The sequence below is a fragment of the Sinohyriopsis cumingii genome, chromosome 7 (assembly GCF_028554795.1).
Source record: "Sinohyriopsis cumingii isolate HCF-2022 chromosome 7, ASM2855479v2, whole genome shotgun sequence".
Lineage (NCBI taxonomy): Eukaryota > Metazoa > Mollusca > Bivalvia > Unionida > Unionidae > Sinohyriopsis > Sinohyriopsis cumingii.
Genome location: NC_142967.1, coordinates 56,112,705 through 56,134,522, shown reverse-complemented (window position 1 = coordinate 56,134,522; position 21,818 = coordinate 56,112,705). Strand labels below are relative to the sequence as shown.

General features: G+C 36.7%; 1 protein-coding gene across 3 annotated transcripts in view; it reads left to right on the top strand.

Annotated features, from left to right (window-relative positions):
* LOC149795302 (retinol dehydrogenase 11-like) overlaps nt 1-21,359 on the top strand; it is a 55,012-nt gene extending 33,653 nt beyond the window's left edge. For 2 of the 3 annotated variants that reach the window (XM_089965031.1, XM_089965032.1), the window contains exon 7: nt 20,532-21,359. In XM_089965031.1, coding sequence (XP_089821157.1) covers nt 20,532-20,723 — 192 coding nt within the window. In that variant the 3' untranslated portion in view covers nt 20,724-21,359. Of the gene's footprint in view, nt 1-1,684; nt 1,795-20,531 lie in introns of all 3 variants that reach the window. The other variant, XM_089965034.1, reaches the window with a different exon arrangement.
* The last annotated feature ends 459 nt before the right edge of the window (nt 21,360-21,818 follow it).

Below are 21,818 nucleotides of genomic sequence, written 5' to 3'. Positions count from 1 at the left end.
ACTGACTACAAATTTGGTGTGTAAATATTACATAAGAGTGAAAGCTCATATGTTTATTTCTATGCTAAATATTATTTTCAATAATTAAATTGTTCTCTATTACCTAGATTGAAAGTTGAACAGAAAAGCTTCTGTATTTTGTGGAGGTAGATATTACTACTGCAAGTTTTGTTTCATAAGTGATGATGTAACAGAGTACATGAATACAGGACAAGTATGCCCTTGCTACAACTAATAATTTTGGGGAGTATGCATTAGTCTGAATTTCATTTCTACACGATATTTATTGCTTACAGTGGCCATAGGAGATTACTAAAAGCTTCGTAGATGTGAGCCATATAATCATTGATTATACTTGCTTAAATAGTTAATTGTAAAGGAAGATTTAATCCACCCCAAAAACAGTTTGGTTGCAATAAAATATGGGAGGCAACTTTAACTTGAGAGTGATATTTGCATTCAGTGACCACTAAAAGTACATGTCTTGAACGTTCCATCATTCATCAGATAAATTCAAAGATTGACAGTAAATAAGTGAAAATGTTTCTTCCAGAAGAAGAAAGTTTAATAGTTTTTAATTATGGAAGATTGCAATTGAATGCATGGCTGTCCTGCTCTTCTGACCAATTACAATTGAAAGCTTGGCTGGCCAACTTATCTGACCAATCATGATAAATCATTGGCAGTCCAACTTTTCTGACCAATCATCATTGAATGCTTGGCTTTCCAGCTTTTCCATCCAATCATAATTGAGTGCTTGGCTGTCCAACTTTTCCAACCAATCATAATTGAGTACTTGGCTGTCCAACATTTCTTACTTTTCATCTTTGGATGATAAAGTGTGACTTTTCTGACCAATCATAATTGAATCCTTGATTGTCCTACTTTTCTGACCAATCATAATTGAATGCTTGACTGTCCAACTTTTCTGATGGCCATAATTGAATGCTTGACAACCACTCTGCCTGCCTAAGTGGTTAGAGTATCTGCCTTGGATGCAGGTGGTTGTGGGTTTGAACCACAGCCAAGTCATAGCAGAGACTTCTAAAAGTGGTACTAGTTACTGCTTCAGCATTAAGAGTTAGTGTTAGGACTGGTTGGCCTAGTAGTGTCAGGATAATGTGACTAGGTGGCACATGATGCTACACGTCCATGGCATGATGTCCCAGTGTTAGACATCACTACAAACTGCCACACTGCAGACATTGTAGTGATACGACTAAAATATTATTCAGCAGCATTCAAAATCTACATCACACACACACAAAATGCTTGTCTGTCTGACTTTTCTTACCAGTCTTTGATTATTCTGATTTTTCATAACACCATTATTGCTTGTTATGTTCAGTTGCTGGAATTGTTGTAAAAACAATTTTATCTCCTTAGTCTGACATTATTGTTACAATGAAACTGATTAATTATTCATATTTATGCAAAATTAATTTAATTGGCCTCCCATAAATTCTTCCCACTTGCAGCATTGTATACTCCAATTGGAGAAACTTAAGTTTGATTGGCAGGATGTACTCAGAGTCTCACATTCAGCATGATAAAACAGAATTAACTCTTTTATTCTTCTTAAGGAGTTGGGCATTGCATGTTGTAGCTGATGTTCCTTTCTCGGAATGATTGTAGCTGTCTGCTTTGCATGCTGTTAACCATTTACACTTTCCTGTACTTTCAGATGTCATGGCTATATCAGTACATCCAGGGACAGTATATACAGACCTTTTCAAACCCTATCCATTTTTTGTAAGACTTTCAATAAGTCATATCTGTCGTCCATTTATTAAGGTGAGAGTTTAGCGTGCATCTTTTGATAGTCACACATGAACACTCAAAACTGAACAGTGAGAGCCTCAAATACCATCTTCTCAGCCCACACCTTGTTTAATTTACACTGCAGGTGTTAGGACATATGTTGTTCATCCAGGCTCAGTAAGGACCCGGCTTCTTAGACATTTTATTCCAAAATGTCTTCGCTCACTACATGGTTTACTAACTAGAATTTATCTGAAGGTGAGACACTTTGTTTTGTCACCTTGTGTTCCTTTCTGATGCAGTGATGGTGGTTCTGTTGCTTTGCTTAAATTTTGGTAGCCATGCCAGTACATTTCTCAGACATGATTTTTTTTGTTTGTTTGAAAACCGAATTCCACGTTTCTTTTGAAAAGAAAAATTGTATTCTTGATCAAGTCAATTTTTTTGTATATCATCTCCAATTTGGTTTTTAACAAACGGTTCTGTCCAGTCCCATCCTTGTACTATTTGTTAGCACTCATTTGTTGTAAAGAGTATTCTGATTGGTCAAAAGTTTCTATTCATCCATTGAATCTTCATGTAATGGAAACTGGTAGATATGAAAAGAAAGAAGCTTTTTTGCAATACATGGTATCTTGAGCTTTTGAGTGAAAAAAGGACACAAACCATTTGAATAAAGGTTTGAAAAATGTGTGGAAATGGGAATGGCTCAAGTGGAAAGTCAGTGGAAATGTCAGTTCATAAGAAAATTGAAAACTAGAGGACTTGCATTATGTGATCTTTGCAAAAAAGATTTGATTACACCAATCAGTTTTTAGTTTGGAGCAGCAGTCAGCACCTTCAAACGAAGCTGCATGCTTGAAAGGATAAAAAAGGATTGTTGAGAAGGAAAGAACAGATTGAACACTATGTTACATATTTGTAATTTAATTGATTGTTGTTAGTTTTTTTTTATAAATTATTTTTATTTCATTACATGTTAAAGTAATGTAATTTTGTTTACTGGAATTTTGATATTTTCCAGAAATTAGTTTGAACTGACCGTTTAGTCATAAACACCCAATGCTAACCTAGTCCTGACCTTGATTCAAAAATTAGTAACAGCTGAGTAAACAGCTTCCTTTTTTAATTATTTTTATTTTGCGATACGTAGATTGTGATCGAGGCTGTACTGAAATATGTGACCTTAGTCATGTGAAAAGCTTCTATTATGTTCTAGAAATTCTAGTTTTACCAGAAGGTTGACCCTCATCCGGGAATCCATTTTGCGTCTCAAGTTGCTGTATAACCTTTGTCTATAGAGAATTTAGTTGGGCATTTTACCTTCAACACTGAAAAGTGTTTAGTTGTGACCAGTTGAGTTGAAATTTGATTTGAAATTTGATTTTATGGAATTATTTGGATTCTAAAAAATTAATTCTTTTTCTTGGAAATATTTGAGTGCACATACAGAATTCTTGGACAAAGACATTTAAATGTTTTTCAGAATTCAGACACCAGAATATTTTCTGTGGTTCAACAAAGAACTGTTGACACATTCGTACTATACAGGTTATAGCAAATGTCATTGCCTTCCATTTTGGATTTTCGTCAAGATTTGGACTCGTATGCATTAGAACATTATATTACTTGGATTAACATTTTTGATTTCTTTGATTATTCTTTGGATTATTTTTGGATTGGATTCTTAAAACTGTAAGTTCTTTTGTCCATTTTTAACTTGTTTTTCCAGGGAAATAAATTATTTGTTAAATTTTATAAAGCTTGTTGTCTTCACTCTTTGTTTGTTACTGTTAGTGCTTATTAGAGCCTAAACACATAACAACTGAGCCAAAGGAAAGCAAAATGAATATTCATCAGGCTGCAAAAAGAGCAAGACTGGCATATCAGTATAAACAGGTTTTGTCTAGTGGGGGAAAAGACAAGTAAATTTTTGTGGTTATTTGTATATAGTTGGCATATTTTGGTGGTTTATTTTACAGATTTAGTTCTAAAAAAAGGAAAGTGTAATATAGTATTTGCTGCAAAAATTGAAAAATTATTGTCACAGAATTATTATGTGAATACTGATATGCACATAGAATAATTTCAGCACTAGTATTATTGGAGAACAAGTTGATGTGACAATGAACATTGTGAAAGTCTTCAAGTATTGTTAAAAGTTTGTTATTTTTCAAATGATTTTTTTTGGTATGAAGTAATAACTATGCAATATATTATGATAATAAGGTACTTCAGAAACAGTTTTGTTTAAGTGTACAATTCAATTTCAGTCCCCTGGACACCCAGATCATGGTGTGCCACACCTTGAGACCCCACTGGGGGAAGACCCTCCCCCCTGCACATTTTTTCCCATTTTTTTTATATAAAGGACCAAAATCATGTCTGATTTCTCATAGGTACTTGCTGCCAGTCAGTACATTTCTCATAAGTGCTTGCTGCCAGCCAGTATGTTTCTTATAGGTGTTTGCTGCCAGTCAGTACATTTTTCACAGGTGCTTGCTGCCAATCAGTACATTTCTGACAGGTGTTTGCTGCCAGTAAGTACATTTCTCATTTGCTTTCTACCAGGCAGTACATTTCTAATTTGCTTGCTGCCACTCAGTACATTTCTCATTTGCTTGCTGCCAGTCAGTACATTTCTCATTTGCTTGCTGCCAGTCAGTATATTTTCATGTACTTGTTGCCAGTCAGTACATTTCTCATCTGATTTTTGCCAGTGAGTACATTTCTCATAGGTACTAGTTCCCAAACAGTAGAGCTGGGTACCACAAAAAATTTTGCATCACAGTATTTCAGAATATACTATGATAGCTACCACAGTGTACTGCAATTATATTAGTGACCAGCAATTTAATGTTCTGGGGCAGGAGCCTGACCCATTTTTTAATAAAACAATAGCAGAAAAATATCTTGCACTGGTTTATAATGAAATAACAGCATATTATATCAATTACATTTTTTGAAGAATTTTTTTATCTTGTGATAAAATAAAATACCCCAGCTCAAAAGAAAATTGCTACTGTGGACATTATGTAAAGGCATCATGCTGACATAAGAGAGCTTGTTGATAAAAATAGAAAGAGTTGACATTGAAGGCTACAGTTTACTAGCTACACTATTGATATAATAGACGGGGACACTTTGGGATGCCAACACCTGTGCAAGATATTTATTAGGGAAAGTAAGTAAACAGCCAGTAAACAAATAACACTTACTCAGCAAATGAGGAAATATTTAGTGGACTTCACAAATTGCTTAATATACAAACAGACAAAAAGTGAGAAAATATTTAGGGGACTTCACAAATTGCATAAAATACAAACAGACAACAAATGAGGAAATATTTAGTGGACTTCACAAATTGAATAATATACAAACAGACAACAAATGAGGAAATATTTAGTGGACTTCACAAATTGCATAATATACAAACAGACAACAAATGAGGAAATATTTAGGGGACTTCACAAATTGCATAATGTACAAACAGACTACAAATGAGGAAATATTTAGTGGACTTCACAAATTGCATAATATGTAAACAGACAACAAATGAGGAAATATTTAGGGGACTTCACAAATTGCATAATATACAAACAGACAACAAATGAGGAAATATTTAGGGGACTTCACAAATAGCATAATATACAAACAGACAATAAATGCTCTCCTGACTCCATTTCTTCTAAATCTGGAAAATGCAAAAGTTTTCCAAAAGTTGCGCATGTTCTAAATATCTTTAATAACATCCCATTTGGCAAGCATGTTGCCATATGTGACCTGTGTCAAACTTGTGATTAAATAATTATAAATGTAATTAAATTTCTAATATTTAAAATTAATTTTTGACAAAAACTATTGTCATTAATCTAAATATCCCAATCTCTTGCTATTTTCCTGCAAACATATTTTCAAAGTTACCAGTAAATTTCAGTAGTAAATCAGATGTCTGAATTCCAAGTATTTTCTTAAGTCAGGTAAAAACTTTCTTAAATCAGCTGAAAAAATTAAGTTCAAATGAAAATATAAATGTATATACTAAGAATCCAGTGATTGAATAGATGACCATCAGACCTTGAGAATGCTTAGATTGCTCTAGTTTTTGTTATAATTCCTCAGGCCGTTTATATCTTCTACTAGCTCATACCACCAACGATTGATAAATAATCGAATCTAATGATTTTTATTTCTCCAAGTGTTCACAATATTTTCACCACTTGAAACAAATTCTAGTTGTGAACTAATATGCATAAACAGCCATGTTTGTTTTGCTTTCCATGCAGTTTTCATTAGGAAACAAACTGCTTATCTCCCCTGTGGCAGTATATCTACACAAACAAAAGAAATACAAACAAAAGAATTTCAACTACTACCATTTTTAAAATATTATCATTACTCCTCCTGTATGGAAAGTCATATCAGCATTTTTTTTTAACCCAAAGACTTCTTATAATCCCATAGTTGTTACTAAATGAAAATGGTGCCAATCTGAAATCATATGACCACTGTGACAGCCATCTTGAAACTTTCATTATTGCTACTCTATCTAAACAAGAGTCATAATGACATAAAGGCTTTCACCAGAAGACTAATGGTGGTATCTGGTTGGTCTCAAATAAAAATGGTGCCATCCTGATTTTAAATATGGCTGCCTCAATGAACACATTAAATTCTTGTCACTAATTCTAAGTGGATGTCTGCATGAGGTTCTCACCAAAAGTCTTCTAATGTTGCCTTGTTTGCCCAGGATGAAAATCCTGCCAAGCTTCTCAGAGTAGCCAGCCATTTTGAAATTCTGGTTATTACTACTATTGGACAGAAAGGCATGGGGTTTTCACTGAAAGACTTACATGGTGACTTGTTGGTCTTAAATGAAACTTATGCCCATGTAATATCTAATACAGTCAGCACAGTGGCCATCTTGAAATTCTTATTGCTAATCCTCCTGGAATTTTAAGTCATTCCAATATTGGGGTTTTACCAGAAGACTTCTTATGATATCAGGTCGATACTAGATGAAAATGGTACCAGTTTGACCACCAGTATGGCCACCATGGCAGCCATCTTGAAAATGTTACTGCTGCTAAATGGAAAGTCATACTGTCACAGATTTGTCACCAGAACACTCATTGAAATATCTAGTTGGTTCTGGATGCCAATCTGACCTCAAATATAACTTCCATGATGAGCATATTGAAATCTTGTCCCTATGTCTCCTGAATGGATCGTCATATTGATATAGGGTTTTCATCAAAAGTCTTCTGATTGTGTATACCAGGTAGTATATGAAAACGGTGTGCATCTTACTTTGAAATTTGGTTGCCACAGTGCCTGATTTAAAAATCTTGTCACTTAAGAATATCAGAGATGGTAGTATATGAAAACTGTGTGCATCTTACTTCAAAATTTGGTTGCCGCAGTGCCTGATTTAAAAATCTCGTCAGTTAAGAATATCAGAGATGGTTTCAGCACTGTATTTACAAAGAAGAAACAGTCTTGAATTCTGGAAAAAGTCCCTTCAGTGAACTCTCGTAAATTCCACTGGCCATAGACCTGAACAATTTAAGTTGTTTTTTTTTAATATTGATTTTCATCTCTCTTACTCAGAACAAGTTCTGCTGCATCATTGTGAAGAAAACAACTTTGCTGACATTATTATAATTAAAACATGAGTTTATTTTTGTTTTTATTTTTTTGATAGACATGACACCTGAGCACAGGTAAGATCTTGCTGCCTATTACTTACATAGCAGTTTTTATTGTTCTTTTTTCAGATTTATCCCATGTGGCAATGCATAAGCAGAGTGGGGGGGGTATAGGCACAAGAAAGCCCATTTGATATACACCCCACCTGTCTTGTTTGTACAGATTGTAAAAAGTAAGATGATTGTCTTTTTCTGCAGTTTTCATCTCCACAGGGAGGAGCAGAATTTTTTCAATTCTTGAAGCCCATTGTTAGCAAAAGGATCAAGCCACTCTGAGGAAGAGTCTTGCTATAGATCAAGAGGCATCTGACCAGTTATGGACTGGTGACTTAGCAGTGTTCTGTGAGTACCGATCACTGTTCATTCAATCCCCCCATTGTACGGGGATAAAAATCACCAAAGATGGGTTAATACCCTCCTCTCCAGGGTATTATTGAATTCCACATGGGGTTGGGAGTCAATGTACAGATGCTAGATTAGGGAAGGAGGTCAGACTAGCATCCCCACTTTCCTATATTTCCATCAAGTTCCTGTGGGATGTAAAGACTTCCACAGGAAAGTGATTGGTCCTTCCCCTTCATGAACTTCATGGTTTGCCCCCATGGTAGAGAGGTCACTGTTGTGACTGATATTGCCATCTTATGAAATGGTGTTAAAAAGAAGGGGCTAACAGCCTTTACCCACACCCTCCAGGAGGGTTGAGAATCAATCTCACTCTTCTGCCAAGCCTGCCTCTTTTACACATGTAGACCAAAACATGTTCAGAGGTGAAATCGGGGGGTGGGTTCAAGTGATGTTTCTGGCAAATTAAGTGAAGGTCCTGGATGCTGAACAAATGGATTTATTTCATTATCCTGAACATTAGCAACCAATTTTGCTGATCATCAGCTATGTAATGCAAGTCCAAGGACATTTTAGTGTTGATATCTGGTGACAAAATATCAGATCCATCATTCGAAATGATATCAGTATTACTTAAATTGAGTATTTCATTAGAACTGAACCCAGAAAAATCATTTTTCGCTTCTGGAAGAATCACTGTAATAGAAAGAAGAGGATGAAGTAGTCATGCCAGAGTCTCCATGCATGCCCATGACCCCAACTCCTCTGTTCACAGATGTGTCAGATTCAAGATGGGATGGTAAGCTTGAGTCATAAGGTCTAGTTCTTCAGGGTTCGTGTTCCTGACTCTGCCCTCCACATCAACAAAATTGGAAATAACAGCAGTGTTCTCAGACCCTCACTGGTGCATCATCACAAAAAAAAATCAATGTATGATGGTCTCCTCCAACAACACATTAGTTGTATCATACCTCAAGCAACAAGGAGGAACACATGCCCATTTTCTCTCTTTGAAGGATTGGAACCTCCTCTGACTTTAGCACATTCCTGACAAAAGAATATTTTGGCTGACTGTCCAGGAGGAGCACAATAATTCTCACAGAATTGTCACTGCACCAATCCATAGCCAATTCCCTGTTCAGACTTTGGGGGAAACCGTTGAAGGACTTGTTTGCAATAAGGACATGCTTATCTGTTCACCCTATTCAAGACACTAACATTTTCAAAGGACCAAGTCATTGGTGCTTTCTCCCACAGAGCTGACCTAATCAAGTAATTTTGATCTCCAAAGACAAGTGTCTTGCTCACAATTGCTTAGATGGACTCTCTCATGTATCTTATGCTCTCTCTCCCCCCATCAGTGACCCTTCTTTGAAGAACCATACCTTCATACCTTCAAGACTTTTCTTGCTTACCATATATTCATGAGATGAATGAGCAAGCTTCATGCCCTGTCCATAAGTATTGGCAGATCTAAGTCTACAGTTTGCAGCTTTTCTTGACTTACAAGTGAGTATATTTGGCTGATATAGATTTGTTACTGTGAACCGTTTAAGGCATTATATTTTGTAGACTGTTTCCTTTTGGTTTTAAAATGGATGTGATTTTGCTTCAGAGCCATGTATAAGAATCTTCATTTGTTTCTATTTAAGACTTTATTATCAAAAATTTATGAGAAAATATTTCAGTAAATTTGGAAAACGTAATGTTAAAATTTTCATAAATAAATTCTAAAACAATATTAGAATTTTTGTATTAAAATATAAATCTTAGTTTGTATAAAGCACCATTTCTTAACTGAGGTGTATTTTCTTTTTGAATACATATATAATCAGCAGTGTAGACATTTTTTTATAGGCTGTTGGACATTTTATTTTTGGCAGGGGTGTTGGTGGAGGGGGAGGGTGGAGACTAACATGACTTGACTGAGGTGTATTTTCATTTTCAACACACATATATAATCAGTGGTCTGGACATTTTTGATATGCTGTTACACCTTTGATTTTTGGGAGGGTGGTGGTGGAGGGGGGAGGGGCAAACAAACATGTCTCATCTGAGGTGTATTTTCCTTTCAACACACATATACTCAGTAGTCTGGACATTTTGTATATGCTGTTACACCTTTGATGTGGTGGTGGATGGGGGAAACCAGGATGATGATATTAATGTTTACTGTGGTTGTTCTATAATACACGCTTACATAAATTTCAGTCCATAATGATCTAAGAAAATTACTGAACTGAATCTCTCCATATGTCATATCGTATTTGGACTGGAGAAACTGGAAGTTGAAATTGCAGTATCCAAGATAGTTTGTTTCTTCTCGCATAAAATATCAAAACTTTAAGAAGACTATCTATTTTACCTACGTCTGTACTAAATATTACTTATTTTTTGTATAGATAGTTACTTGCACATATTTTAACTTTAGATATTTGTTCATTTTTATAGTATAGATACAGGTGTTTGCATATATTTTACAATATTGTTTCAGGTATTTGTATGTATTGATGGTGTAGATAAAGGTATTTGTGTATGTTCATTGTATAGATACAGGTATTTGTACATATTACAGGTATTTGTATATATATTTATAATATAGATAATTAATTTGAGATATTTATAGTAGATATATTTTGTGTTTTTTTTCTTCTTAAATTTTCATCTTTTTATGCAATGAAATGCTTCTTGTTCCAAATTTATTAGCTGTGGTAACAATTAAAATTTAGTATGTTTATTTTGATTCAAATGTTGATGACCTGATTTGATTTTCAGGCCATTACAGAAATTTAAAAACTTTTAAGCACATTTGTGAAGTTTTTTACCTTTTTTTCTTCTTATTCAGAAGCTTTGTTAGGACAGTTAAGGAACAACCACGAGGTTGAAAGATGAGATTTAGTATGCATCTGTTTATCCAATATGGAATATGGATTATCTAACATTTAATATGCTTATGGAATATGGATTACCTAAACAGATAGAGTATGCATGTTTTTAATATGTATGGAATATGAATTACATAACAGATTTAATATGTATATGGAATGTGGATTACCTAACATTTAATATGCTTATGGAATATGGATTACCTAACATTTAATATGCATATGGAATATGGATTACCAATCAGATTTAGCATGCATGTGGAATGTGGATTTCATATCAGATTTAGCATGCATGTTCTTATGCATATGGAATATGGATTACCTAACATTTAATATGCATATGGAATATGGAATACCTATTAGATTTAGCATGCATGTGGAATGTGGATTTCCTATCAGATTTAGCATGCATGTTCTTATGCATATGGAATATGGATTACCTAACATTTAATATGCATATGGAATATGGACTGCCTATTAGATTTAGCATGCATATGGAATGTGGATTTAGCATGTATATGGAATATGGATTACCTATCAGATTTAACATACTTTTTTTATGCATATGGAATATGGATTACCTATCATATTTAGCATGCATATGGATTACCTATCACATTTAGTATGCATGTTTTTATGCATATGGAATGTGGATTACCTAACAGATTTTATACATATGGAATTTGAATTACCTATCAGATTTTCTTGCTATATAGCAGTGTTTCCTATTTGTCAAAATTCTTCCCTTTTTTTAACTAATTCTAGACAATGGTAGTTTAAGATGGGCACCACATTTAAAAGGGTGAGGGAGTTGTAAATAAATGAGCAGTTTAATAAAGATATAAAGGTAATCAGAAAATACTAACAATCCCCCAATCACATTCTAAAATTGACCCTGCTTGTTTGGGTGGGGGGAGGTCTGCACAGGAGGCATGCAAGTTTAATAGCAGTTATACAATACCTGATATTATTGGGCCCCCTGAGTGGTCTAAAGTGCTCTCTGTTAGGATCACTACCATCTCTCCTCTGCATGGGTTCAAGTCTCAGATTCAGACAATGTGGGTATGTGAGAAAGCTTGCTAGTAGCTTCTTGTGGGTCAGTGGTTCTTTCTGGGGTTTTCCTGGGTTCTTCTTCCTGTGCTGAAAAATGGCATTAAACCATTCAACAACAACAACTGATATTATTCCCATGCTGTATCTTTCTTTGCCACAAGTCCCAAGCCTAAGGACATTTTTCCATTCCGTATCTTTTCTTGACACTAGTCCCAAGCCCAAGGAAATTATTTCCTTGCTGTATCTTTTCTTGACACTAGTCCCAAGCCTATGGACATTATTGCCTTGCCATATCTTTTCTTGACACTAGTCCCTAACCTAAGGACATTATTGTCTTGCTAAGTCACTTGGCATTTATGCTGTTAACTGTATCCATCTTTTTCATGTTGTAATTCAATTTCTGTCCAGTTCTTACTTTATATTCATGTGTCTGTGTTCATTTTCATTGATATAGAGTTATAACCAATTCAGAGTCTGCAATTCCAGACCTTTCATTGTTGCAATTCATTGTATTTTTATATATTCCTTTCAGCCTTCTTTAATGTTGTGATGTGTTTACAAATAAAAAAACGTCATGCGACTTGCACCATTAGTTTTGCACGCACTGACCCATTTGTTATTTGTGGCCAGGCATGGTTTTAGACTTGTGTGTGTGTGTGTGTGTGATTTGGATTTCTAACGTAGCTTTAACAATTTTTCAGAGGGGCCCCCGAGTGGCTGAGTGGTCTAAAGCACTCTCCGTTACGGATCACTGCCATCTCACCTCTGTCTGCGTGGGTTCGAGTCTAGGATTCGGCCAATGTGGGTATGTGAGAAAGCTTGCCGATAGTTTCTCGTGGGTCGGTGGTTCTTCCCAGGGTTTTCCCAGGTTCTTCCTCCACCATTAATACTGGCCGCCATGCATAGCCTATCATGTGCTGAAAAATGGCGTTTAACCCCACAACAACAACAAAAAATTTTCAGTCATATCGCTACGATGTCTACAGCATGACAGTTTATAGTGATGTCTAGCACTGGGGCATCATGCCGCAGACATATAGCATGATGTCCCACCCAGTCACATTATCCTGACACCAGGCCAACCAGTCCTCTTAATCCTCTTAATGCTGAGCACCAAGCGAGGCAGCTATTAGTACCATTTTTGTAAGGCTTTGGTATGACTTGGCCAGGGAATGAACCCTTGACCTCCCGCATCCAAGGCATATGCTCTAACCACTAGGCCACCGGAGTGGTTGATTTTAGACTTGGCAGAAAGTACAGATCACACTGTACAATAGAGATAGGGATCAAAACCTGTTTAATTGGGTCTCCAGGCATTCCATTGTTTTTTGCTTTTATTATTTTCCTCCCATTTTAACCTAGATTTCTAGCTAACAGCTTTTGCCAAAATGTTTAAATCACTTGGAGTAGCTGTACTCCAACTGTAACTGACCTCCCTTTGCAAATTTGATGTCAGATACTGTGATGTCGCTTTTCTTCATGATGACAGTATCACACATACAAGTTTACACCAATGGTCTGTCTGTGTGCCATCTGTAGAATTCATTATAAATGCCACCAGTCCTTGGATCAACACTTAGATATTGTCTACACTGGATTACAAGTGTACTGCCACCATTGCCTTAAGTGGTACGACAAGATGGAAATCTAAACAGGTATCTGGAGCAATTTCGTCAAAATCTGATTGATTTATCCACCAATGATGAGCATGTATTTGTACTAGTTCAAGTCCTTGGTATTCTGGATATTACTCCAGATAAACTCAACCTGTATTATGCAAAATGCAGAAAGTTCATTCCTTTCTCCTTGAATGATATGAATGTGACAATTCAAAAACAGAACAATCAATATGTTTAAAATATGTTATATCAAGTAATTTCATTTGAGAACAAATTCAGCCCAACAATCAGTTGGATAATATATATAAAACAATTAATATGAATTCATATAATTCAGCCTACCCAGTACTCCCACCTACATTTAGTTTCACCTTTAACAACTAAAAATGGAAACAGATACTCCTGTAGATGTCTAATGATCAAACAAGGAACCAGGTTACATCAGCCATGTGATACTGCAGCTGATTCCAAAACAGCTTGGAACCTATACGGTTTTATATTATTGTATTCAAGCACTTACAATATTTGATGTCACTAACAGACTATAAATTCTTTATTATTTAGTAAATTGAATTCCTTCAGCCACCTCTTCTTTACCCCTTACCCCCCCCCCATTAATATGTTGTTGTTCGTCACTAATGCATCAGATCCTTGCTGCATTCAGTGATAATATCATTCAGACCGAGACACCAGCTTCAAAACTATAGTGTGTGATATCATTGCCTTTTACCAGCTAGTTGGGCTTATGTAGCTCAAAAGCTGACTGCACCAGCTGCTAGAGGATATATAAACCTCACATCCACAAGACAGAGTGATCAAAGATTCCAAAACCTTTCAGGGACTGGGGATGACTAGACCACTCCAATAGATGGGAGAAAACACCTCCACTTTCTTCCATATGTTACCACCTACTTCCCCAAGAGCTATGTTCTAAGCCTTCAGGATCATCCTAGGGATTCTGTGCGATTTAGAGAGGCTCTATAAGGCAAGCCCACATTGGACCTGCTGTTGCTTCTTCACTCAGTGAGGGAGCTGAATCAAAACCTGTTTAAAGGCCATGAAAGGGCCATATATAATGAGGGATGGTCTGTCCCCTATTGTATGCTTTGACTCCTGGTCTTAGATGATAGCTACAGGGTCAATATGCCCACACGGCCATTAACCCTTTGACCTTGGACTCTTAATGCCCATGCAAGACTCTCAAGGCTTTGGAACTGAATGCACAGACAATATTTACCATAGTGTCACATGCCAGTCTTTTTCTGGCTTCCTAGTTCAGTCTGTTTAAGGTGGAATCTCTGTTTCCAATGGCCTTGCAGAGACTGTTAGAGGCTATGGCCTAGATATTAAAACAATTGATGTTGATGTCAATAGTATGCTCTGTAGACCTCTTCACTTCCTTAAGAATGCAGCCTTAGAGACATTAAAACTTTTGCTGGATCACAGCAACAGCCTTTTCCAGGTTGCCCCACATGATGCAGAGGTGTTATTTGGAGAACTAATCCCTACATTGGACTCCCATGATCTGAGGGCTCATCAACACTGGTTCACAGCTGTGGTACTTTCTCTGGTTAAATCCGCAAGAAAATGGTCCCATCCTGAAGGTCTGTGGCATCCATCCTAAGTGTTTTAAATTGGGAAACAATCAAAATTGAAATCAGTCTTTGTTTAAAGTTCCTTTCCACCTGTCATTGGCCACTGGCCAGAGGTGCCAGGTTAGGTATCTGTGAGCACCTTCCCCTACCTTGGGAGGAAGGAGACAATCACCTCCCAGGGAATCAAACCCTATTGTGCCAACTCTCCCACTTCCCTATTGTCCCAATAGGTGCCAGATTAAGCTTTTTTGCAGAGGCGTGGTTCATTTCCACAATAAAGGAGGGTTGCCAACTTTGCTTCAGGGACCCTTCCTGGGTTCTTCTTCAACCCGATATACTGGCCACCATATATAGCTATCATGTGCTGAAAAAAGGTATTAAACCCACAGCAACAACAACAGCCTTTCACCACTTCCAGAACCTTCACCAGGGTGATGGATGTAATAGTGGCTAATTAAAAGTCCTTAGGGGTTCCCATCCTCCAATACTTTCACCACTTGCCCTTGCAGTGGATCCGTCTCTTTATTGGGAGACAGCAAATCAACAAGCCTGGTCCCCTATCAGGACAAGTTGGATCTGATATAGATATCCAAATGTCATTTATGTGAGAATGAATATTCTCACTTGTCAAGAAATCTCATGAACGCTGTCTCAGCAAGGCTGAATTGGAAGACATCATTTGCTCAGCTCTACCTCTCTCCTAAGGACTTGGAATGTTGCGCTGGACTGAATTTCCCTAGATAGCTTCATACATGATCCCACCAGTCCTTGCTTGTAGCTAACTGGTGACCTCACATCTACCACCAGGAGCCCTTTAGAATCCACGTTTCATTACCATCAGAATTGGCAGAAAAATCCAGACCAGAATTCTGAGAATTCCAGAATCTCATATACCTTATATAAATGCTTGAAATTTGGGTTCAGAGGCTCACCTAGTGCCAGAAGGATTTGTCCTGCAGATCCTCCACATCAACAATCGAATACATGCAGGCAGTTTTTTTTAGCTCTCTAAGGATGCATCAGTTGCCAGGCAACACATTCGTCATAGCATACTTCAGACTCAGCCTGAAAGTTTGAAACCTTCATTGGACAGCTTATCCAGATGGGTGAGCAGTTTCCACAAAATTTCATCTACACCTTCAGTTGCAGACAGGCTTCTTCATCTGTGGAGGAAGTCAGTGGTAGACTTAATCGCAACAAGCTTTTTATAGCACTAGTACAGAGGCTTGGGCAGCGCATGGGATCAACTGCAAACCTACAACTTTCCCATCTTTCAGAATAATCCCTTAGGTTCTTCACAGAGTTGGGACTTCTAGGTCATAGTTCATCCTAATATCTCACATGTGAGCCCAACAACTGTATCTTGGCAATCTCCTCATCCTTGGTCAGTGATCACAGGGAATTGTACAGAGGATGAATCTACCATCAACATCACAAAAGGTCCCTCACACACATCATTCTTCAAATCCACTACCTTCACACGACTCGTATCAAACGATCTATCTCCCAAAACCAGTTTTTAAGAGGGACCCGGGTGGCAGAGTGGTCTAGCTTACAGATCACTGTTATCTCGCCTCCATCTGCATGGGTTCAGTGTGTGTGTGTTTTGGATTTTTAATGTAGCTTTAACCATTTTTCAGTCGTATTGCTATGATGTCCACAGTGTGGCAGTTTATAGTGATGTCTAGCACTGGGGCATCATGCAGCAGACATGTAGCATGATGTCCCACCCAGTCACATTATCCTGACACCAGGCCAGCCAGTCCTAACACTAACCTCTTAATGCTGAGCATCAAGCGAGGCAGCTGTTAGTACCAGTTTTGTAAGTCTTTGGTATGACTCGGCCGGGGATCGAACCCACGACCTCCCGCATCTGAGTTGGATGCTCTAACCACTAGGCCACTGGAGCAATAGTGATTGGTAATAAATATAACTTCACATAATTTTGTATTTCAAGAAAGATAATACACGCTAACAGTTATTTATTAATTCACCGTTACTGTATTTCAGAAATAGCGCATTTTTGTAAGTGTTTGGTATGCATGGGTTCAAGTTTCAGGCTGAATAAATATGGGTATGTAAGAAAGCTTGCCAGTAGCTTCCTGCGGATCAGTGGTTCTTTCTGGGGTTTTCACAGGTTCTTCCTCCATCAGATATACTGGCTGCCATATATAGTATGTCATGTGCTGAAAAATGTCATTGAACACATAACAACCAACCAACAAGTTAATAGGCATGGTTGCCAAATTACAATGCACAAACTAGAAGGCAATCAGCCAACTGGAGAATTTTCTATAATTTTTGCAGTAGGAAATATGTTGATACTATCTTTAACTGCAGTTTCATCTTTTTGTCGTTGAAGAAGCTATTGTTCAGTATTCACCATTAAGAGCAGCCCACTATAACACTCTTAAGTTCTCTAAGGACTCCACTATAGGGTTTGACGTACATCTTTTTACAAGACCTCTCCGGTGGCCTAAGCAGTTAGAGCATCTGCCTCAGATGCAGGAAGTCGCAGGTTCGAACCCTGGCTGAGTCATATGAAAGACTTGTAAAAATGGTACCAGCAGCTGCCTTGCTTGGCGCTGATCATTAAGAAGTTAGTCTTGGTACTGGTCGGCCTGGTGTCAGGATAATGTGACTGGGTGGGACATGGTACTACATGTCTGCGGCATGACGCCCCAGTGCTAGACATCACTATAAACTGCCACACTGCAGACATCATAGCAGTATGACTGAAACTTTTCTAAAGCTACATTAAAAATCCAAATGATATATATTTTACAACTGATCAGATTCTTTTTGTTCCAGAGATTAGTCTCTCGCTTGTTAATGGCAAGATGGAATCTTGTCATGTTCTTTGGTCACTGTCTATGTGATCCATTTAGTAAAGCTTTCTTAAAGAACCTTATTTGTAAAACAGACTTCCTCCAATCCCTGGAATTGGCAAGAAGGATCAGACTTCATGCATTGTTAGTGAAGGGTTTGTATGCATTCTAGTGATAACTATGATTAATTCTGTTTCTCGTTGCCATCTGGGGTTTCCGGCCAATAATCTAGTTTCTTTGGAAGCTTGCTTTCCTATTGAAATCGCCAGTTTCAGTCATTTCTGTGCTGGAGATGAGTCAAGATAGACTCCTTTTCCCAGTAGCATTACAGTAGTCTAAATCAAAGAAAGAATGGGTCATAACAATCTTGTCCCTCTTTCGACCCTCTGGACTATTAAATGAAATTATCAACCTCACACTGAAAGAGATCTTTGAAATTCAATGCCCACATTATCCAGCTACCTGTAATGCAGCATTATGTTTTTTTTAGTCATTCCTCTTTTGGATGATGTCATGAAAATCACTTTTTGGTGTTCTTGCCCCACATTCTCATCATTTTAACTTTCGTCACTGACACAAGAATGAAGAATTTTATACTTTGGGTTCAGTTTTATCAGCCCAACGAGTTGTCATTCCATCCTCCAGTCAGCAATAGAATATCCTACTGGAAATAATGGTTAGATATTTTGACAGATTATCTTGGGCGATCAGCTTTCACCCATACTAGCAAATTCAGCACTGCAATAATAGCAGGTAATGTAATATCATTAAAATGTAGTTTGGGATGAGAGTAAAGCTGCTATAGTTATACAACACTTTTCCTGTTATTATTGTACAAATCCCACCTCCCTTTGGCTCTGATGTTCTTTAGTCACAGTCCAAATCAAAGGATGATATTCTAGTTTTCATAAGTGGACTAAGATATCGTGCTGGGATCAGTTTCTAATTGGAGAAGGGAATAATGTTTTTGGAACTGGGACAAGTGCAAGGAAAGATACAGCAGGGCAGTAATAGCAGCTTATTATTTTCATGTTTAAAAGGGTTCGAGTTTCAGATTCAGTGAATGTGGGTATGTGAGAAAGCTTGCCAGTAGCTTCTTGTGGGTCGGTGGTTCTTTCCAGTGTTTTCCCGGGTTCTTCCTCCACCATTAATACTGGCTGCCATGTATAGCCTATCATGTGCTGAAAAATGGCGTTAAACCCTACAACAACAACATGTTTAAAATTAGTTTTACTCCCCCCATGCTACCATTTTGCAACACAAAAATCTTGTTTTATTTTATGCTGGCTTCCTAACTTAATCACAGATGGAAATTTACTATTAACTGCTGTGTAATTTGAAGAAGTGTTTTTCTGATGCCACCTTTAAGACAGTAAAAATAAATCAAAGCAATTTAATGAAGTTAATGTAGACATCAGATAGGAGTTACATACCTTGTTATGACATCAGATGGGAGTTACATCCCTTGTCATGACATCAGATAGGAGTTTAGTTCAGTTATACCTATATATATATAGATAGCAATAACTGCCTCTTTCATTGTTGGGATTATATATATAAAGGAAAAATGATCAATTAATTTGCATCAAATGACAGAAAAAATTATGATTTAGTAATGTTACAAAAATATAAATAAAAACCAAAATTGTATGCATAGATTATTACCTTGGGGTAAATTTTTTGTCATGCTCAAAAAAGCATTATCATAATAAAGGTATGACTGTTTCAGTTTGGTTGCTCATGTTGTGGTGATTGTTGCTGTGAGATATTACACCAAAAAATTCTGAACTCGCAGAACTTCAGTCATTGCCTTCCAAGCCTCATCTACATTGTTAAGCCCATGTCTTTCTTAGTTTTAGATGTTTATGCTTGTCAATGAAATGAAAAGTGGGTATTTCCCCTCCTTCAGCAAGGTCATTGGAATATTGAACAATACTTGTTTGATTATAGGGATGAAAGACATTGGTAAGATATTGTCTTTGGCAATCTAGGTTCTTTACTGAAGAGTCACAGGTACCATGTATAATATAGGTTATACTTACTGAACTTAACTTTTATTTACTGAACTTGACCATCAAGATTTACCATTTGGTACCATTTACAGTTGTCATGAAATTGATAGATACCATATACTATATAGGTTACACTGGTATATTTACTCGAGTTTTCACTACTGAACTTGACCATTAAGATTTACAATTTTGTGCAATTTACAGTACACTCATGAAACTTGATGGGTACCTTATACAATATAGGTTATATTGATATATTTACTGAACCTGACCATTAAGATTTACAATTTGGCACCATTTACAGTACAACCATGAAACCTGAGGGGTACCTTCATCTTGGGGAGTACTGCTACTCGTTAGTTGCAAAAGGAGGTCACTGTCACCTAATATTCAGGCTCCATTAAAACCCTATCTTTTTGTCACTGAGACAGTTGCATGTACAGTCATCAAACATTTTTAGTGCATTCCTGTTAGTAACTGCTCATGTTCTCATGACTATAAATTAGATCATACTGACCTACCTTTGTTGTGCTCAGGACATTATTAGGCTTTTAGATTCTGCATTGATGGAACAGCTGAGACACGGTATTCTGCTAGATTCATGATGTCAGGATGTGGAATATCTCTTTCCAAATCTGTCATTGATTTCAGTGATTTTCCCTCAAAATTAGAATGATTCTGTAAATTAACCTATTATTTTGGTTTTTTTTTTTCTCCTCATGTTTCAGACACCTGAGCAGGGAGCTCAGACAAGTATTTACTGTGCTGTGAGTGAGGAAGTGGAAGGAAAATCGGGCAAATATTACTCTGACTGTCGTGAGTCAGATGAACTTACGCCTGAAGCCCAGGATGATGCTGTTGCTAAGAAACTGTGGGAGATCAGCGAATTTTATTTGAATGATGGTGGCTTTCTCGGGTGATCTTCCCAGGTTCGAAATTCTGGTACCCCGTTACTCAGCAGTGCTCAAAGTTTGTTTAGCTGGTATTCCTTGCACAAGTCTTACCAGGTGTACTAATGAATAATGTTATCAAACATGGTCTCTAGTTCGTGATCAAATAAAGAGAAAGAGTAAATTTTTTTAAAATTAATTAGTGGCAAATAACTTTACGAGTTGAATGAAAAGGTATTATTTGAAAATTTCATAATTTGCATGCAGATTTATATTACTTAATGAAAGATGATAGAAATTGTAAAAAGACAGTAATAATCAACACATAAAATTCTAGATTAATGATAGAGATAGAGCAAGTCTAAATGAGATAATAATTTTTTTTTTAAATTCAGTAAATTGAAATGGTAGACAGTGAAAATTTATAGTATTGATTGTACCATCCTGTACATGAACAATGAAATATCAAATTGCAGAAAGACAAAATGTGTTGAAGTGATAGAGGAAAAAACCCGCTAACCATTGCTCCCAAGATGAAATTCAGATATGATTTGTATAGACATTCATATTCAGCTGTATGTGTTTTGCAAGTATATCTTCTGAATGATTGACTCGTTCAAACACAATGAATATGTCCCAGAAAATAAACCAATATACTATTTCAAAGTTTGTTTGGACTGTTAAAATGTTTTTCATTTTCAAGGTAGTTTTTCTTTAGCAGTATAAATAATGGCAGTTTTCATTTAGAAGTAGAAATAATGGCAATTTTCATTTGGCAGTAGAAATAATGGCAGTTTCCTTCAGCATTATAAATAATGGCAGTTTTCCTTTGGCAGTAGATAATGGCAGTTTTCATTTAGCAGTAGAAAAAATGACAGTTTCCTTCAGCAGTAGAAATAATGGCAGTTTTCCTTAGCAGTAGAAATAATGGCAGTTTCCTTCAGCAGTAGAAATAATGGCAGTTTTCCTTCAGCAGTAGAAATAATGGCAGTTTCCTTCAGCAGTAGAAATAATGGCAGTTTTCCTTCAGCAGTAGAAATAATGACAGTTTTCCTTCAGCAGTAGAAATAATGAGTTTCCTTCAGCAGTAGAAATAATGAGCTTCTTTCAGCAGCAGAAATAATG